Source organism: Dromiciops gliroides, chromosome 2, assembly GCF_019393635.1.
Source record: "Dromiciops gliroides isolate mDroGli1 chromosome 2, mDroGli1.pri, whole genome shotgun sequence".
Lineage (NCBI taxonomy): Eukaryota > Metazoa > Chordata > Mammalia > Microbiotheria > Microbiotheriidae > Dromiciops > Dromiciops gliroides.
The window spans coordinates 148,234,434-148,255,210 of record NC_057862.1 but is presented as its reverse complement, the minus strand read 5'-3'; the positions used below and the strand labels follow the sequence as shown (position 1 = coordinate 148,255,210).

The window sequence follows — 20,777 nt, the reverse complement described above, 5'->3', positions numbered from 1 at the left end:
GCTGCCGGCGCACTCGCCGGTCGCTGTGAAAAGGCGCAGGCGGCGGCCGTTCAGGCTCCGCTCGGGTCCCCAGCGCCTCCCCGCGCCCGCACTTCTCTTTCTCCGGCTGCCCGCACCCGCCAAACTTGATGTGACCCCAGCCCAAGACGGCGGCTGCCCCACTCACTGCCCCGCACGCCTCCCCCACCCCCCTCCACCCCACACTCCCCGGAGCGCACGGGCCACTGACCACCCCCCTCCCCCCACTCCACTCCATTCGGGGCCCCGGCGCCGCTCCCCGCCCCCTCCTCTTGCCTCTCTCCCTCCCTCCTCCTCAGCCCCCACCCGCACCATGAGCAACCTGAAGCCGGACAGCGAGCACAGCACCAGCACCACCGGCACCGGCACCGGCATCGGCGGCAGCTTGGAAGAGGAGGTGAGTGAGGAGGCTGCGAACACTTGGGCAAAGTGGAGAGGGAGCGCTGGGGCCCCGAGCGCGCTGGCAGCCCCGGGGTGGGAGGAAGGAAGGGAGCGGGCGGCTTCGCACTTCTGCTGCTCGGGGCCGTTCTGGAGGTCCTGGAGTTGGGCTGGGATGGGTGGCTGGCTGGCTGGGTGGAGGCTCCCTTGGGGAAAAGATGGAATTCAATCGCTTCCCCCCCCCCCCCCCGTGTCCTCCCTTCCCTTCTTTCTGAAAGCCTCCCCGTCCCGTCCCCACCGGGAGGAGGTGAGGGTGAGGTGCCGTCCCTCCCTGGCCCCGGGCTAGCGCTCCCCGAGGGGCACGGGGCGCAATCCCCTACAGGTGGGGCAAAGCCTCGACTGGCGTGTTTCACCCTCCCGAGAGGCTCCTTCCTCCTTCCCCACTACTCCCTTCCCCCCATACCCTTGTCCGTCTCCTGTGGTGCTTCCCGGATGGCCCGGGACTCTTTCAGTTTGCTGGAAGGAGCTGCAGGGATTAGCCAGTTGGGCGGGTCTCCTGCTCGGGGCTTCCTTCCCTCCTGCCCCTTCCATCCTGACCTCTCCCTGTGACCTTGAAGAAGTAGTTTTAACCTCTCGGGGTACCCGCAGAGTTCCCGCTTCTTGGCCATGGAGGACAGTTCCCTTCCTACCAGCCCTCCCCTCCTGGGGCTGGGAGATTCGTGGCACTCCGGCCGTCCTTTGGGCTGGTCACAAGTACGATCAGCCATGGGGCTGGGGAACTTAGTGGCCCGTGTCCCTTGCTTTTTCTCCTGTCCCCCCCCGCCCCCCCCCCCCCCGCCCCAAGCTAATTCTGTTCTGGAAGATTATAGTGACAGCCTTGGGGGAGTCCTTGAAGGAGACAAGTGATATTAACTTTGTTGACCAGTGATGTGCTATGATCCAGGAGTGTGAAGCATTCTGGAACTACCAGCAGCTGGGTGGTTAATGGGATGAGGAGACTATGGAATATGTGTTACAGTGGCGATAAGGTAGAGTGGAGAAGAACCGAGCACTGGGGAAGAGGGATGGGCCTTCCTTGTCTGAGAATAGACTTGGCCCCGGATGGCATACTTTTATCATCCCAAGCCTCTTGCAGTGTCACTGGAGGGGAAGAGAGAGTTTTTCCTGTCCCCATCATCCATCAACATTCTGACTCTGACCACAGAGGGGTGGGCTGATTATCCACCTTAGACTCCCTTCCTCTTGCCTTAAGGGTTGACCACAAGGCCCCCCTCTGGAAGAAGGGGTAGAAAGTATCAGTATGTATATATGGCCATGCAACTGCATTGGCTCTCCCTTACTCCACCCAGCTACCCCTAGGGAGAGAGCATCCGTGTGGTGTGTTTGGCGCAGAATGGCGGCTGAGGTCCCACCCCACTAGGCTGGATTCTGCAGTGTGGGAGGGACATGTTAGCAGTGCCCTCTTTCTTGGGAGCTGATCTAAGATCGTCATTCTCCATTTTCCCTCCTCCCCCAAGGCCTCCATGCCTTCCACCAATAACAAGCCCATTCTTAAGTATCTAGGTCTTAGGGTGGAGAGGGGGATGTGACACACAATCTACGTTGCCAAGGTGGGGAAATTAAGTCCTAAGTAGTATGGGCACCTGTGATGTAGAATGTAACCAATTTAGCCTTTTAACATTTCCTGCCTCTTGGCCCAGGGGTAGGTCATTCTTGCTCAAGTCCACAGTTGCTTTCTCAATTCCCATGGTGCCAGAGGTTGAAGGAGTAGTTATATCCCCATTGTCTCTTGGCTTATTTGGAAAGTACTGGGAGGAAAGACGCCTCTGGAAGCTGGTCGGGGCCTTCAGGAGAACTAGATCCACCCCTTACTGAGCTCCACAAGGGACTTTAAGACAGTCCTGGCCTTCTTTTGGCAGAAGAGACCAGGGCTAAGCTAAGTCCAGAATTCCAACACTTTGTTGGTCGTGAGGTTAAAGGAATATGGAGAGGTTCATTAAAGTGACCTTCTTAAGGTCACCGAGCCAGTTTGTGGCACCCTCAAGATTATTCCAATCTGACTGAGCCTTTCCTAGAGAATAAACATCTCAGCAGGAAGGTTTGTAGGATTCAGGGACTAAGAAGGACTTGGGTGGGTGCCTGTTAATGGACTACAGAAAGAAGTAAGAACTGGTCAAGTTTAGTAGGGGAACTAAAGTCACATAGGTTAGAGTACAAGCCAGAATGCATTGGTGTTGTGGAAAATAGAGGAAAGGCGGTTGCCATTTGGGGCTATGGAGCCACTGGAAAGTTTTGTGGAAGAAGAGGCCTGTGGAGATGTCAGAGGAAACCAGCAGTACCAGCAAAAGTAGAACTTACAGCTATGGCTGGAGGGGGGGGTAATGATTTCTGGCTCCTGACTCCAAGGTTTTGCATCAAAACTATTGGTGTGTTCCCAGGTAAGACATCTGACCTCACAGAAGCTCGATTTTCTTGTCCATAAAATGGGGGTGATACTTGTAGAACTCTAAGGTAGAGTTGTGAAGCCCAAATAAAATAATGGATGTAAAACATTGCAAAGGTTAAAGTGTGATATAAAATCGGTCATTGGATGTATGAAGGAGAATCGGGGACAGGAGGAGACTCCTGCAAAGTTAAACTGAGAGTGTGATTATGACCTCTTGGAGACTCAGTTCCCCCATCTGTATGGGGAATAATGGTCGGAGCACCTATGTCGATTGTGATGCTCAAATGAGATAATATACGGAAAGCATTTTGCAAGGTTAAAGTGCTGTATAAGTTAATTATTGGGTGCATGAAGGAGAATAGGGGGTGGGAAGAGAATTTTGCAAAGTTAGGCTGAGACCAGAGCTTGGAAGGCCTTAAATATCAGGCCGAGGAATCTGAACTTCATTCTTGGGCAATAGGGGAACTCTGCATAGGCTTTTTTTTTTTGGTGGGGCAATGAAGGTTAAGTGACTTGCCCAGGGTCACACAGCTAGTAAGTGTCCAGTGTCTAGGGCCGGATTTGAACTCAGGTCCTCCAAATCCAAGGCCAGTGCTTTATCCACTGCGCCACCTAGCTGCCCCCCCCCCCAGACTTTTAACTAGGAGTGTGACATGATCACAGGGCCTTGGGAATACCATCCTAGCTGTATATAGAGGAGACTGAAGGCTGTTCTAATAGCCTATGGTCAAGGGTGATGGTGAGAATGAGTGGTGTTAGTTGGCTGAACACCTGACCAGGATCCTGGGAGAAGGAAACTGAATCGACTGATAAAACCTGGCTGAGTGCTATCACTGGCAGACTCTGAAAACCAAAGCCTCTAGGTCTGGACGATAACATCTCTTCAAGAATTTCAAAGAATCCTAGTATGGTATAATCCAAGAGCTGGAGGCTCTTGTCCCACTCTTATTTTATGGATGAGGAAGTGGAGATGGGAGAGGAAATGACTTGACTGAGGTTGCATAGCTAGCTTGTGGCATAATAGGGACGACTCATGTCTCTTCTGGCTCCCAGTCCAGAATTCCTTCTGTTGAACCTTACTGCTTTGTGTTCATTGAGACTCTAAAGATCCTAGGTGTCACTATAAAGTAATGTGACTAACTTCTTTTCTAAACAAAAAACCCCAAATGTCATTAGGAAGATAAGTGTAGATGCCACTGAACTATGGCATCCTTGTGTTGCTATTGAGAATGTTCAGAAATTTGTCATGTGAGAGTGGGTTTAATTTTTGGAAACCTCAAAATGCATGACCATGCTGGGGAATGTTGTCTGGGCCCTAAAACAAGATGTGACTATAAAGTAAAAAGACAGAAGCTCCCTCTCTCTCTTCAAACTGGTGTTGGAGACAATCTCATAAAAAGAGTTTAAAAAATAAAATAGTTCTTAGTAACCTTGGAATAAAAAAAAAGGCATGTACACATGTACAGTCCGATTTGCTTAAAGCAAGGGTTTTTAACATGAAGTCCATGAACTTTATTTTTTTGTTTTGTTTTTTTAATTTTCATTTATTTATTTTTGCAGGGCAGTGAGGGTTAAGTGACTTGCCCAGGGTCACACAGCTAGTAAGTGTCAAGTTTCTGAGGTCAGATTTGAACTCAGCTCCTCCTGAATCCAGAGCCGGTGCTTTATCCACTTCGCCTTCTAGCTGCCCCCTAGTCCATGAACTTTAAAGAAATATTTTGATAACTGTATTAAATACAATTGAGGTTTGTTGTCATCTTATGGATTTTCTCCATTTAAAGACATCCATAGACTTCAGTAGACTTCCAGGGGGCCTTGATGGATAAAAGGTCAAGAGTCTCCTGGTTTAAAGTAAGCACGTTGCATTGGTGTGTGTTAGTAATAGGCTGTTAGGATTTCCTCGTCCCTGACATTGAAACTAGGGTTCTGGGAAATGAGGTTGGGCATGCTCACGCCCCTCCTTTTCCCTCCCACCTCCAGGCAGCACTGATGGAGGGAATCTCCAGCACAGATGAACACATCAGGAGGCAGGATCCTGGACTTGTGTTCTGTGCTTCTCAGAGGTTAAAGGGTGGGGAGGGAAGAAAAGGACCCAAGCAGCGCCTCTCAGAGTGGGGTGTGGGGTCCCCTAGTTGGGGTCCCTAACACCCTCTAAATGGGTTTCTGAGGACAAAACTTTTCACAGTACTGAAACATTTTAGTTTATAGTATGGTAAATATCAGTAAATGAAATCCCTGTAAACAAAAGCTCTTTGGTGAGGTCCTCAATAATTGAGTGTAAGTGGTCCTGAGGCCAAAAAGTTGGAGAACTGCAGGATTAAAGAATGGAGTCTTACAAAAGGCCAAGCTCCCATCTTGATCTTTCTGAGTGACCTTCCTAAGAGCTCCAGTACATGTGTAGCTCCTATGATTATGGGGTCTGGAAGACCTAGGTATAGCTCTCTAGCTGTTTGAAGATGGACACATTTCTTAAATGCTCTGAAACTCGCTCTTCCCATCTGTAAAGTGGGGAGAATGACACCTGTAGTATCTACCTCACAGGCCTGTCTGTGGTGTGGCTTAAATGAGATAGTGCGGAGAAAGTGGCAGACTTGAAAGCCTCATAGAGGGTGTCCCAAAAGTCTTCGGTGGTGCAGTGGATAGAGCACTGGCCCTGGATTCAGGAGGGCCTGAGTTCAAATTCAGCCTCAGACACTTAACACTTACTAGCTGTGTGACCCTGGGCAAGTCACTTAACCCCAATTGCCTCACCAAAAAAATCTTCAGTGAAGTTTTAAGCTTTAGTAGCTAAGTGTATAAGTGTCAGTCATTATTATTCCATCTTATTGTGAAAAGAACCCCAGGTTTAGAGAGTGTCTACTTGTTCGACGCTTCACTCTGTCACTTAGTATATCTGTAACCTAGGGCCACTAGGTGGCACAGTGGATAGAGTGCTGGGCCTGGAGTCAGGAAGATTGATCTTCCTGAGTTCAGATCCAGCCTCAGACACTAACTATATGACCACCCTGGGCAAATCACTTCACCGTGTTTGCCTCAGTTTCCTCATCTGTAAAATGAACTGGAGAAGGAAATAGCAAACCAGTCCAGTGTCTCTGCCAGGAAAACCCCGAATGGGGTCACAAAGAGTCAGATACAAGTGAATGAAAGCAGCAACCTTGGGCCTCTGTTTCTTCACTTGAAATGAGGGGGTTCTAAACCCTACGACCATGACAAATGGCTGTTGTGACTCCATAGAGGGTCCACTCGGCATGCCAAGCACCTGGCTCTGGCCCTTTCTTTATATCGCCAGTGGGTGCCATGTGCGTCTCTCTCATCCCTTCCTTTCATGACTTGAGTGGTCTCCCTTCTTATTGTTCCCACAAGTCCTACCTTTCTGGGCGGTACCTTGTTCCTCCTCACAGACTCCTGTCTCCAGTGACATCGGCCCCCTTGCTGATGTTGTTTTCAAGCCTCTCCATTTCCTGACCCTTGAGCATTCTCACTGGCTGCTGCCCACGCCTGGAACTCTCTCCTCCTGGCTTCCCTCAAGCCTCTGCTAAAGTCCGGGGCCTCCTTAACTGGGATGTCTTCCCTCTTGACACTACCCCCGATTTATCCTGTGTGCATCTTGTTTGTCCATAGCATTAGACTGAGATTCTTGGGAGCAGGAATGGGCTTTTGCCTTTTTTGTTATTCCTAGTGTTTCACACAGTGTCTGGCACGTTTTGTTTTTGTATTCATATCCAGCTCTTGGTGACCCCATGGACCATAGCGTGCCAGTACTGCCCATGGGTATTTCTTGGCAAAGATAGTAGAGTGGTTTGCCATTTCCTTCTCCACTGGATTAAGGCAGAGGTTAAGTGACTTGCCCAGTGTCACACAGTAAGTATCTGAGGCAGGATTTGAACTCGGGTCTTTCTCACTCCTGGTCTAGCACTATACCCATTGAGTCATCTAGCTTCCTTTCCTGTCACATAGTAGGTGCTTAATAAGTGCTTGTTGACTGACTTGATGGTCTTTTCTATCACTCCTATGTAGAAGAACATTAGCTTCTAGGCAACTTTCTAAGATTATGGGTCAATAGAAGAAAGGCAGTGCTTTAGTGGGAAGAAGATAACTCAGAATTGTAGTCCCTGGGGCACATTCATTGATGGAGGGAATGGGGACTGTGTCTGGGGTGTGACCACTCCTGTGCATGTTAGAAATAGGGAAGAGGTGAGGAAACGGAAAACTGGGAGGTCAGGGTGTTTGAAAGGCAGAGGAGACGGTTCTGAACCAGGCACTGGACTTACTGGGGAGGAAGGAGAGTGACCTAGAAGCTGGTGGATCATGATGTCAGCAGTACTGAGTTAATCTGGAAGGGGGAAAACTGGAGTAATGGGTACTGAAAGGAAGGGTTTGAAAGAGAGTGGCACACTGGATAAAGCACTGGCCCTGGATTCAGAAGGACCTGAGTTCAAATCCAGCCTCAGACACTTGACACTTACTAGCTTTGTGACCCTGGGCAAGTCACTTAACCCTCATTGCCCCACAAGAAAAGAAAGAAAGAAAGAAAGTGAGTAGCTGAAAGCAAGAAGTATAGAGAGTCTTGTGTGTCAGAGGGGGCGAGGAGGAGCAGCTAGCCTTGAAAAGCTTCCCAGGAGATGTGGTCTCTGCAGGAGGTTAGGATCACAATTCCAATTCCCTTTTTTTACAGATAAGAAATTGAGGCCCAGGGGTAAAGTGACTTGCCTAAGCTCATGTGTAACTAGTGGGTGGCTTGCACATCAGGTTGTCAGGGTCCTAAACAGTCCAGTGGAAATGGAGAACTGAGGAGAATGGGGTAGGCTGAGAAGAGCAGTGATAGCCAATGGCTTGGCCATTTGATGACTTTGGTATTGGATCTTGCAGGGGATGATGGGAGGGAAGGGGGGAGCTCAGAAGCTGATGCCTTTCTGATCTTGGATATCTGGAATCATGGTGTAGCTCTGCAGGTATGGATGGATGTCTATGGAGCAGTGTGCCTTATACCAGTTAGAAAGTACCCTAGGGGAGGAGTCTGATAATTAAGGGGGCCTTGGCGGGGAGTAGTTACGTGGGTTTGGGTGATGAAGTTGGGTAGGGGCCAGGTCAATAGAGCTGTATGTCAGTGAAGGAAAGGGTCAATCAACCCTCTCCCCCCAGAGGGAAAAAGACTGACCCTTGGCTGCTCTTGCTTTCTCAGAGCTGGAACTAGCATTGAATTTAGAGTCAGGGCACCTGACTTTGAACCCTGGCTATAAGACTTAGTGACTGCATGTACCCTTGGGCAAGTCACTCTAACCTCCTTGGAACTCAGTTTCCCAATTCATAAAATGAAGGGTTAGGACCAGATTATCTCTGAGGTATCTTTGTGGTCAAAAGCTATGATCACTGTGGCTTTGGAGGTTAGTTTTGTTGGTTATATGATTTATTCAGGTTAGTCATGATAGGAAATGTTGTCCCAGAGTTAGCTAGTGGAGTACCACTGCCCTAGCTCTTGGAAAAGTCCACCAAACATACCATGTTACCTTGGGTCTGTTATGTCTCCCCAAATCCATCTGCCTTCTGCCGGGGATCAGGGGTGGGGACAGCAGCATCAACTGTGTCTCCTACTTCTTTGTATCTTGATCCAATAAATGTTTGAATATGGTCTCCAAGGAAATGCCGGTGTCCAGGTGGTATATTTCAAGGGTTCAGTGAAATGAATTTGCTTTGTTCCGAGTTCTGGTTTAGGGGAAGGACTCTGCCTGTGGGTCTGTTGTCTTCCTCAGTGTCCCAGGGCTCTGAGGCTCTGGGTGGGGAGAAAAAGGGGCAGTAGCTTTCATACTTAAGGCCCCTGAGCTGAAGATAGCCACCTCAACCAGCTGCTTAGGTCAACCAAGGAAGGCGCTAGGGGGTGGCTTTGGCAGCCTTAATTCCCTCCCCTCCTGGCCAAACAACACAGCTAGCTTAGCTGTGGCTACATCTTCTTGTCCCTAGTAACTGTCTTCTCAATTTGGGCTGATGAGGAAGAACTTGTGGGCATGTGTGCACATGCTTCGTGGTTTGACTTGGTAAATTTGGGCCGTTGTGAGACAGGTGGCATGAGCTCATTTCTCAGAGACTGGTACAGCCTTCCCAGAGCTTTGGGGTGTGACTCAAGGCAGGCACCTTCCTTGGCTTAAGTCATGCCCAAAGTTGCCAGCTCACTTAATATATGTGCAGGAAGAAGGGAGTGTTGTGGGGGGGTGCAGATTAGGTAAGAATACAACTGCATTGGAGTGAGTGCTAGCCTAGCCATCACTCAGTATGTCATCAGGCTGTGTCCTCCCTAGTAAAAAGGATTGTACCTTCTAGGAGCTGTTGTGACTCTCCAATGAGAGCCCAAATCCCAGTGTAGACAAAATTAACAAAGTGCAGAAATGCAAATTCAGCCTGCGATGTCTCATCCTGGACTCACACATCCCAGGGGCTTCTCTTCAGCATCAAACCTAAAAACTTGAATTTGGCTTTTAAAACCCTTCACACCCTGGCCCCTTCTGACATTTCCAGTTGCTCATTCTATTCTTTACACCTGTCTACACACTCTGTGATTCGTGTGTGACATTGGCCTCTGCTATTCTCACATCAGACATTCCATCCCCCAACTTAGTGCCTTTTCCCTGCTTGTTGCCCATACCTAGAATTTTCACCTTCCTATACTGCAGGCTTCCTTCAAGACTCAGTTCAGAGCCTCCCTCCTATACATAGGAGCCTCCCTCCTATACATAGGAGCCTCCCTCCTATACATAGGAGCCTCCCTCCTATAGGAGGCCTTTCCAGATGTTCCCCCTCCCCCATGCCTTCTCTCTGAGATTACCTTTCTCCATCATCGAATGTACATATACAAATATGTCCTATGTGCAATTTTTTCATCTTGTTTCCATTAGAATGTGAGCTCTTTGAGGATGGAGACCAGGTATTTGCCACTCTTTGTATCCCTGTTGCTTAGTACAGTGTCTAGAACATAGTAACCACTTAAATGCTTGTTGACCAACTGTTAAAATGTATATAATCCAAGAGTAGGAGGCTAGATTTTTCCAGCTAGGCAGCATGGCTGAGGTGGAGTGTTAAGCAGGGAGCTCCCTTCCCTGGAGAAGGAGAAGGAGGAAAAGGATGGCAGGAGGAATGTGAGAGGTGGTTAGGGTAGGAATCGGACTTCATCTCATTGATAATGGGGAAACTTCCTGTACCAATGTAGGTTGACACCATCTCTGCCACTTAGAGCCTTTGAAGTTGCTTGGAATATGGAGAGGGCCCCTCAGTATGCTATTGTAGGACTCCAAGGGAGGTTGTTTTTGGGCTTGAAGGCTGACTCTACCTGCTGTGGTAGTTGCCTGTGGACTTAGGTCAGCACGGATATTGGGGCTACCTGGGGGATGATACAGAGAGAGACTAACTTTGAGTCCCTTGAAGTCTGGTACAAGGAAGGGCTAAACGTGTTCCTTTGAAGCCAGTGAAGTGCTTTTATCCCCTGCTGAAGATGGAGGCAAAAGGGCTATCAGACCTGTGTCTAAGGGTTTCTGGCTGCTTCAGCCTAGAAGCTCATCATACTGGTCCTGCCTGGTTTCCACAGTTCTCTTACTCCTAAAAGCAGCCAGGCTGAGAGAAGGCATACCAGACCAAAGGCTGTTTCCTGTGACCCTTTGGCTTGATTTTTCCAGTGTGAGCAAGTAAATTATTCTGTGCCTCAGTTTCCTCAGCTCCTAATGGCCGGGGCCATGATGCCCCATTCTCTCAGAGACTGATCTTGCCTGTTGTTCCAGGTTCAGATGTGTTGGCCTCTGCTTCCCAGCAACCCTGTTTCTCCCCTCCCAACCACATAGATACTGAAGACTTTGGGTTTAGGATTGGAGGGAGAATCCCAGGAGGCTAAACACACGCAAGGAAAGAAATGTTCTCCTTTGCGTCTTTGTGTAGTACTTTTGCACTCATTATAATAACTCCATATGGTTAAATGAGTTGATGTTGCAGTCGGGATTAGAACTGGAAGTCCGCCTGCCTGTCCAGAGCTCTTGATGTTAGACTACAGTGCTGCCATTTTACATAGTTATTCAGTTATTCAGGCTTAGCAGTTAGGAGACAATCGGGTTCAAGGCCCAGCTCGGTCAGCAGCTGACCATGTGACCTGGTGCACATCTCTTAACCTCTCTTGACTTCCTTTTTCCCCATCTGTAAAAATCAATGGTTGGATTAAATGGAAGGCTGCTTCCATAAGCCCTTCACCCCCATCCCTTTCCTCAGTATACTGACGACCAAGTTTGAGGTCTTTCATTTCCCCAGAAGAGCCATTCTGTAGAGGAACTGGATAGGCAGGGTTAAAGCCCAGCCCAGATCACCTGCCTTAGAGAAACCAAGCTGACACTGAGGATGAACTGGTCATGAGCTACCACTCTCTAAATTGATCTGCTGGAATGCTTCTTAATCCCTGACGGGAACGCCCAGCCTTTCCCCAGTTCTATCCTGGGCCCTCATGTCAGGGACCAATTCAGTCCTATCTTTGCCTCCTTGTTTATTCTTTGGTTCTCATCTGGTCCCCTGGGAAATTGATTTGTATGTAAAGAGATTTGAGAACTGTCTCAAGGTCAAATGGGCCTCCAGAAGAATTAGAAATCCCCTTTCATCCCTGCACCCATTGTACAAAGAAAACCACAGTGGCTCCGGCACTGGGATGCTAGTAAGGTGTCACACCATTTCCAGAATCTTCCAGGGCAGGCATGCAGGATTGGGAACCACTTCTTGAGCCATCTGCTGCTCCTCCCCAGGACCAGTGAAGATGTCATTCATGCCTGGCTGAACTGAGAAGCCTGACTGTCAGAAACCATCAAGGCGCAGGATAAGCAATACTGAAAACAGACTTGGACCCCATTGTGGGGGAGGGGTGTGTGTGTCTGTCTGTCTCTGCCTGTGTGTGTGTGTGTGTGTGTGTGTGTGAGAGAGAGAGAGAGAGAGAGAGAGAGAGAGAGAGAGAGAGAGAGATGAAATGAAGTGAAGTGAAGCAAAGAAATGCTTAGCTGGAGTCTATTGGAGCCATCTTCCCAGGAGTTGGACCCCTCTTCCCCATCCTAGTTGCCTAATTGTATTGTCACTGAGATAGTCCCAACCATTCTTCCCTGCCCAAGGGCTCTGACTTTCTCAGCTTCTGGGGCTGACTGACATGTTTGCTTCTTCCAATTGAGTGATAACACAGAAAAGCTTCCAGTCCACAAGCTGGGGAAAAAATGCCACTGACCCCAGCAGCAAGCCTTTCCCTGACTTTAGCTCTTGGCCACACAACCCGGCACTCTCGGCATCTTGGAAGTAGGGCCAGGCAGGTTCTCTTCCCCTCTCCAGCCTCTTTAGACTTGTCTCCAAAACTCAAAGACGAGGCTCTATCTCAGAAGACCTTTTACTGCTCACCCTGCTGTCAGCAAAGAGTTTTGTCCTTGCATTGTAGATTTAAAGCTAGAAAGGACCTTAGAAGGCCTCCAGTACAACCTTCTTAATCTTACAGAAAAGGAAACTGAGTCTGAGAGAGGTTAGGAGACTTGGATAGTATAATACAGTTGGTAAGTGTCTAAAGTAGTATAAGTGACAGAGGTAGGACCCAGGCTCTTTGATCCCAACATCAGTCTTCTTTCTACTCCGCCATATTGCTTTGTGCCAGAAAGTCATGTTGGAAAGAGCCCAAGATTGGATTTTCTTTTCAGGTGGGTTGAAAGATAGCACTTCTCTACAGGAGTGCGCACACGTTCATGAACCCCAGTTTAGGAATCCTGGCAGTACTCACCCTGCTTTGGTGCAGGGAAGGGGATTATGATGCTGTGAGACCAATGTTAAACTTGGCTCTAATTACTCTGTCCCTAACTGGTTGCATGGCCTTCAGCCAGTCCCTTAATTTTTTGTTGTTGTTGTTCAGTCATTCAGCCTTGTCCAACTCTTCGTGACCCTATGGACCATACTGTCCATGGGATATTCTTGGCAAAGATACTGGAATGACTCACCATTTCCTTCTCCAGTGCACTAAGGCAAAGTTTAAGTGACTTGCACAGGATCACACAGCTAGTAAATGTCTGAGGCCAGATTTCAACTCAGGTCCTCCTGACTCCAGGCCCAGCACTCCATCCACTAAGCCACCTAGCTGCCCCAATCACCAGTTTACTCATCTGTGAAATGGGGATAATCCCTGCCCTATTTACCTCTCGCAGCTATTGGCAGAATCAAATGAGGATATGAAATTTCATTCAAAAGTGTAAAGTAGGGGCAGCTAGGTGGAGCCGTGGATAGAGCACCAGCCCTGGAGTCAGGAGTATCTGAGTTCAAATCCCGCCTCAGACACTTAACACTTACTAGCTGTGTGACCCTGGGCAAGTCACTTAACCCCAATTGCCTCACTAAAAAACAAAACAAAACAAAAGTTTAAAGTATTAAGATGATGGTTTTGTGAGCTTCTGGCTTGCACTGGTTTGTGTAATCAGGAAGTTAGTAGGGAAAGAGAGAAAAGAAATAAACATCAAGGTGCTCGTTTTTTTTTTTTTTTCCTCTTCCTCTGGGATTGATCTGCCTTAAACCAGAGAAAGCACCTTCAGCCTTAGTTGCTGCCTGGAGGGGCAGCTGGCTAGTGCTGAAACCAGGATTAATGAACAGCCCTGTTCCTCCCTCTGTTAATTTGTCTTTTCCCTTGTTGAGCCAGCAAGATCACCCTTTTTCCCTCCCTTTGAGTGGGGAGGGGGAGTGGAGTGAGGCCCATCTGCCCACCAGAGCTGTGGGAGTGATAGGCTAGGTGGCTGATGGGTAAATAAGGAGCTCAATCTTGGTGGCTAAGATGCCTTTTCTCTCCTCCTTATGCACCACTACCCCCCTTTCTCTCTCTCCCCCCTCCCCATCCCTCTCTCTCCCTCTTTTTCCTTCTCTTTCCTTCTCTCTCCCCTTCTCTCCTCTCTCCCTCTCTACAGTACTTGTTCATTCCCACTCAGTGCCTTATAAGTCCTGGCTTTTGCAGGCATCATTGCTGCATTCCATCAGCCTCTCGTCAAGTGGCCCAGCTCTTGGGGGGAGGAAGGGGAGAGTAAAGCACAGCTAGGCAGTCTGGGACATGTCAAATGTGCGACCTGGGGGTGGGGAGGGAAGAGCAGAGAGAAAAGAGGATGGACCCTTTTTTTCTCCTCCCCCCTTCAGTGGTTTCCTGAATAAAGGATGTCAAGGTATTCCCTAGGGACTCTGCCTGAGGACTCTTGAGGGTGGTCAAGACTATCTTTCTATTCCCCTCTTACCTTCCTGGTTCCCAAAAGAAAACCTTGTTCCAGGGCTTCTCTAGCTATTGGGAAGTACATTTGTAACCTGCTGAATGGACAGGCCTCTAGAGGAAGGATTGGTGCAGACTAAGTGAGGGTTGGCCTCCCTAGGCCTCATTCTTCTATTTACTCTTTTCATCAACCTCCCTGGGTGCAAAGTTATAGAACTTTGTTTTCCTAGACATTTGTAAAGGCTGGAGAGGTGAACTCAGTCCTTTTCTTGCTGGAATACATCCACATAACATTTTTGTTCCGTTGTTTCAGTTGTATCCCACTCTTTGTGTCCCCCTTTGGAGTTTTCCTGACAAAGTTACTGGAGTAGTTTGTCATTTCCTTTTCTAGTTCATTTTACAGGTGAGGAAACTGAGGCAAACAGGGGTAAGTGTCTGAGGCCAAATTTGAACTCAGGAATATGAGTCTTCCTAATTCCAGACCAGGCACTTTATCCACTGTGTTATCTAGTTGCCCATTATATGCAAATATACATTCATATGTATGTACATATTTTAATATTCATATGCATCTATGTATTTATATATGTACAGAGAGCGTATGGTATATGTATATATAGTGTGTACATATGCCTATTATACTTATATATTGTATATATAATATTATGTGAGTATATTATAAATGTATAAATATGTTATTTAAAATATAGAGAACATTAGTACCTTCATCTGGAAGGGAATTTGAGTGACCCCGGTCCTACCTACCTTCTTTTAACAGATACCTTGAGTTATAAGAGTCATTGTGAGGAAGGAGGGAGGGGAGGGAGGGACAAAATTTGGAACTCAATTTTGGGGAGGAAGCAAGGCAATGAGGGTTATGACTTGTCCAGGGTTACACAGCTAGTAAAGGAACTCAATTTTTTTTTAAATGAATATTAAGTTGTCTTACATGTAATTAGGGGGAAAATAAAATATTTTTTTAAAGTCTATGTGGGGGGGGCAGCTAGGTGGCGCAGTGGATAGAGCACAGGCCCTGGAGTCAGGAGGACCTGAGTTCAAATCCGGCCTCAGACACTTAACACTTACTAGCCATGTGACCCTGGGCAAGTCACTTAACCCCAATTGCCTCACTTAAAAAAAAAAAAGTCCATGTGGGAGAATTAAGAACACCAAACTCAGGAGATCTAAGCCTGGTCAAATCCAGGCTTACGTCTCAGCTGTGACTTGGTACAGGTCACTTCATGTTGGAATCTTAATTTAACTCGACTCTGTAAAATGGTGATAATAGTTGCAGTGCCTCCCTCACGGGGCTTGATTGTCAGCAGACATTTATTAAGTGCTTAGTGTGTGTGAGGCTTTGTGCTTGTGGGTGCTTATATACTGTTTTGCCTGTTGACAATGCACCGTGACTTTGAGCCATTGTTATCATTGGTGAGGAAACGGGGGAAGTGACTTAGTCATGGCAGGTAAGACCGAGGCGGGCACAGGGCCCTTAATGCCCTGTCTCATGCTCTGTTCTTATCACACTGCCTATTTGGTACAGTGTGGAGATGAAGACCTGGAGGCTCACTTGTGTGTGACCCCCACCCACGACTTCCAAAGAAGTATTTTGCAGTGGAGAGGAAGGGAAGACCCAGTAGGGAATGAGTGACCCTCCCTCTTCAGTTCCTCGGCCACACAGGGCAGAGAAAGTGTAACCCATATGAAATGGTTTTTAATGACTTGGGACCTTTCTTCTTCCTCCCATGCCCCAGATTTTATAGCGCATTACTGTTTGAGGTCTGGGCGTCGGGGAAGGATACAGGAGGAGCTTACAAGAGGGTTGTTTTTCCCTTTTCAGATATTCTTCAGTCGGCCTCCCTCCATCCTAAGAAGTGCTTCTCATTCAGATGATCTGGTGTGGCCTGAAGTTGAACCCCAAACTGGGTTAAGATGAGGGGGGGGGGCATGTTCTTTGGTAAATCCAGACTTTCCCTATAACTGAGCTTGCATAAAATAAGCTCTTGGGAAGGTTCTGTCCTTTTCAGAATAACTCCCTGGAGGATTCTTCAAAATGGTGGGTGTTTAAAATAGTCAAGTCAACAAACATCGATGAAGCCCCTAGTGTGTGCTAGTCACTGTGCTAATGATCAGGGATACAAAGGGAGGCCAACAATAAAAAAAAACCCCAAATCTCTTGTCCCTGTTCTCAAGAAGCTCAGTTTAATGGGGGAGACAAGCAAATGACTGTACAAACAAGGTCTGTGCAGCCTAGACTGGGGCCAGTCTTAGAGGGAAGGAAAGGCCCGCAGAAGGTAGAATTTGAGGTGGGACTTGAAGAAAGCCTGGGAAGCTGCAAGGCAGAGAGAAGGAGGCAAGAACTTCAGGTTGGGGGAGAGCCAGTGAAAATGCCCAGTCAGGAGTTGGAGAGGCTGTGGGAGGAACATTGAGGAGGCTGGGGTCACTGCTCTGAGGAGTGAGCAGGAAGACTGGAAAGAAGGAGACCATGTTAGGAAATAGGATTCACTTCATCCAACACTTAGCAAAAGGCCTGGCACATAGTTGGTGCTTAATTCATGTTTATGAATTGGTACTTTGTACTTGTGCAACTCTCTCCATATTAGTATGTGTATGTGTACATGTATATACATATACATAGTATATAATCATAGAATTTACCTCTGAAGCACTTCAAGATTCTACCCAAGGCTTTATGCTCACAACAGCCCTGTGAGTTACGTAATACAAATAGCAACGTCCTTGTTTTGTAGGTGAGGAAAGTGAGGAAAAGGAGGTTAAATGAGTTGTCTGGGGTCACCTCTATAGTAAGTAACAGCTTGAGATTAAAGCCAGGTATCCTAACCACAAGTCTGGCATTCATTCTGCTATACCCCACGGCTTGTTCTTCTTTTTTGTTGTTGTTGTTGTTGTTTGTTTGTTATTTTGGGGGTTTTTGCAGGGCAATGGGGGTTAAGTGACTTGCCCAGGGTCACACAGCTAGTAAGTGTCAAGTGTCTGAGGCTGGATTTGAACTCGGGTACTCCTGAATCCAGGGCCGGTGCTTTATCCACTGCGCCCCCTAGCCGCCCCCTACCCCACTGCTTCTAACTATATTAAACAAGCTTCTCCTGGGTCCATGACTCTCTGTCAGCCCTCCTATTTCTTTTTTTTTCTTTTTGGCCAGACAATGAGCATTAAGTGACTTGCCCAGGGTCACACAGCTAGTAAGTGTCAAGTGTCTGAGGCTGGATTTGAACTCAGGTACTCTTGAATCCAGGGCCGGTGCATTATCCACAGCGCCATCTAGCTGCCCCAGCCCTCATTTCTTGAAAGGTCAGTAAGACATTTGCCCATTGGGTAGGGTCCTGGCCCATTGGAATTTTTACAGCGTGGAGGAAAAGGAGTAGCAGAACCTGAAACCCCTGAATGTTTACTCTAGTGGGTTGGGTTCATGAAAAAGTCTCTGCTACGTGCAGGTAATAACACCTACTTTGTGTCCCTAGTCTTGTTCAAATCCAATTTCAAATACTTACTAGCTGTGTCACCCTAGGCAAGTCACTTAACCTCTGTATGCCTCTATTTTCTCATCTGTAAGATGAGAGTAACCTCTAAGATTCCTTCCAGCTCTAAATCTCTGATTAAATCCTAACCTTGAAGTTCCTTACAACTCAGAAATCCAGACCAAGATCTTATCTAGAAGCACAGAGAGAAATGATGGAAAACCATGAGTACTCCCAGTTATCAACCTAAAATACTAAAGGAAGCCAGATTCTTTCTTTCTGTCATTGTTTGTAAGCTTTTTTTGGAGTTCCTAACCTTTTCTGTATCCCAGACCCCTTTGCCAGGCTGAAGCCTATGAACTCCTCTGAGGAATTTCTTTAATTGCGTAAAAATAACATACGTGGACTTATAGAGAAAACAAATTACATTGAAATACTGTTGTCAAAAAAAAGTTCATGAACCCCAGGTTAAGAACTCCATTCTAGAGGAAGAAAAAAGTTTTGTTTCAATTGTTTTTCTTTTCTTTCTTTCTTTCTTTCTTTTTTTTTTTTTTTTTGCAGGGCAATGGGGCTTAAGTGACTTGCCCAGGGTCACACAGCTAGTAAGTGTCAAGTGTCTGAGGCCGGATTTGAACTCAGGTACTCCTGAATCCAAGGCCGGTGCTCTATCCACTGCACCACCTAGCCGCCCCTTCCATTGTTTTTAATACAGATTTAAAACTTTAGAGATGGAAGGCATGTGAGTTCATTTAGTCCAGTCCATTTAAAGAGGATGAAATTGAGATCTGAACAGATTAAGTAATGGACTTAAAGTCTTACTGATGCTCTTTTCCTTTAAAAAAAAGTCATCGTTGGGGCAGCTAGGTGGCGAAGTGGATAAAGCATTGGCCCTGAATTCAGGAGGGACCTTAGTTCAAATTTGGCCTCAGACATTTGACACTTACTAGCTGTGTGACCCTGGACAAGTCACTTAACCCTCATTGCCCCACAATCTATATCTATAATCATTATCATTTCCCATTGACTTCTTACCCTGTCCCCAATAGAACCTTTCCTTGTTATAAATAAGCACAGGCAGGCAAAAGAAATCAGTATGTTGACCATGTCTAGAAATGGATGCCTCATTCTTCACCTGTGGTCCACCAGCCCCATAGTAAGAGATAGGAGACATGCTTTGCCATCATTCGTCCAGTCAAGTTTAAACATTAAGGGACTTGCCCAAGGTCTCAAAGCAAACCTCGGTTAGTGGCAGGGCCGGGACTAGAACCCAGGTCTTCTGATTCCTCTTCCAGGGCCTGGTCTACTGTGAAACATGGCCTCTTGTGACCTGAAACTTGCTGGTTTCCTGCAAGCCTCCAGGAAGGGCATCCAGCCCATCATGCATTTTGGCCAACGACCCCTACTCCCTCCCCTTTCTGTCTTCCAGCCCCTTTCCTTTGTCTCTCCAGACCAAGAAGGCTCTAGAACGAGCAGTGGACTAGATGGCATACCACCTGGCTTCAAATTTGAGGTCTTCTGCTAACCAGTTTTGTGAGGTTGGGTCAGTTATAACTAGTATTTTATGTGGTGCTTTAAGGTTTGCAGAGAACTTTCCAAACATCTCATTTTACTCTCGCCATAACACTGAGAGGCAGGGGCTGTTTTTGTTCTTGTTTTACATGTGACAAAACTGAGACAGACAGAGGTTAACCGACTTGCTCAGGGTCACATAGCTAGTAAGTGTCTGAGGCCAGATTTGAACTCAGGTCATCCTGACTCCAGGTCCAGTACTCTGTGCACTGTGGTGTCCCCAGTTGCCTTAACCCTGTATGAGCTTCCATTTATCAGTAAAGTGATGATAACTGCTTGTGTCCTATAAGCTATTCTTACTAGGGGATGGGCAGGATAGAGAGCTCATAACAAAAGACTGGCTTGTTTGATGACTTAATTTATTAAGTGCTCACTGTGTACCAGGGTTTCTAAGTACTAAGGATGCAAAGATAAGCAAGGACATTGTCCCTGCACCCCCGAAAGGTAAGGCACTGACCAGGATGGGTGCTGGGAAGCCTTCTGCAGTAGGTAGGATTTGAGCTTTTTTTTTTTTTTTTAATTTTTTTTGCGGGGCAACGAGGATTAAGTGACTTGCCCAGGGTCACACACAGCTAGTGTCAAGTGTCTGAGGCTGGATTTGAACTCAGGTCCTCCTGAATCCAGGGCCAGTGCTTTATCCACTGCACCACCTAGCTGCCCCCATTTGAGCTTTTTTTAATTAAAGGGTTTGGGTTTTTTTCAATTAACAAGCATTTGTTTTCTCTCAGACCCTCCCTCCTCCCCTCTACTCTCTTTTTGTTTTTGGTTTTTTAGTGAGGCGATTGGGGTTAAGTGACTTGCCCAGGATCACACAGCTAGTAAGTGTCAGATGTCTGAGGTTGGATTTGAACTCAGATCCTCTTGACTCCAAGGCCAGTGCTCTATCCACTGTACCACCTACCTGCCCCCTCCCCTCTACTCCTAAAGCAAAACCAAACCCTTGTCACAAGTAGGCATAGTCAGGCTAAACAACTCCCCATGTTGGCCATCAACAAAAATGTCTCACTTCTGCATGTTTGGTCCATCACCCTTCTGTCAGGAAAGGGGTATCTTCATCAGTCCTCTGGAGTTAATTAATTGTTGTATCTATAGGAGTTCTTACAACATAAAAAATAGTTCATTTTTTACAATGATGTATAAATGGGGGGCAGCTAGGTGGCACAGTGGATAAAGCACCAGCCCTGGATTCAGGAGGACCTGAGTTCAAATTGGGCCTCAGACACTTGACACTTACTAGCTGTGTGACCCTGGGCAAGTCACTTAACCCCCATTGCCCCGCAAAAAACAAACAATGTTGTATAAATTATGCTCCTCATTCTGATTTGAGCTGAGTCTTGAAGGAAGCTAGGAGGTCAGCAAACATTGAATGAAGTGCCTACTATGTGCTATGCATTCTACTAAGTACTGGGGATAAAAGGGAGGGGGAATTTCTGCTCTTTTTTTTTTTTTTAAGTGAGGCAATTGGGGTTAAGTGACTTGCCCAGGGTCACACAGCTAGCAAGTGTTAAGTGTCTGAGGTCGGATTTGAACTCAGGTAACTCCTGGCTCCAGGGCCGGTGTTCTATCTACTGCGCCACCTAGCTGCCCCCGGAATTGCTGCTCTTAAGGAGCTCGGTCTAATGGAGGTGGTGAGAAGGGAGAGGATATAGTAAGTAAGGAAATGGAG

At 47.3% G+C, this 20,777-nt stretch overlaps 1 protein-coding gene across 2 annotated transcripts in view; it reads left to right on the top strand.

The window, feature by feature from the left end:
- The first annotated feature begins 267 nt into the window (after positions 1-267).
- Positions 268-20,777, top strand: part of RBPMS2 (RNA binding protein, mRNA processing factor 2) — a 59,989-nt gene continuing 39,479 nt past the window's right edge. For both annotated transcript variants that reach the window (XM_043985572.1, XM_043985571.1), the window contains exon 1: positions 268-415. In XM_043985572.1, coding sequence (XP_043841507.1) covers positions 332-415 — 84 coding nt within the window. In that variant the 5' untranslated portion in view covers positions 268-331. The remainder of the gene's footprint in view (positions 416-20,777) is intronic.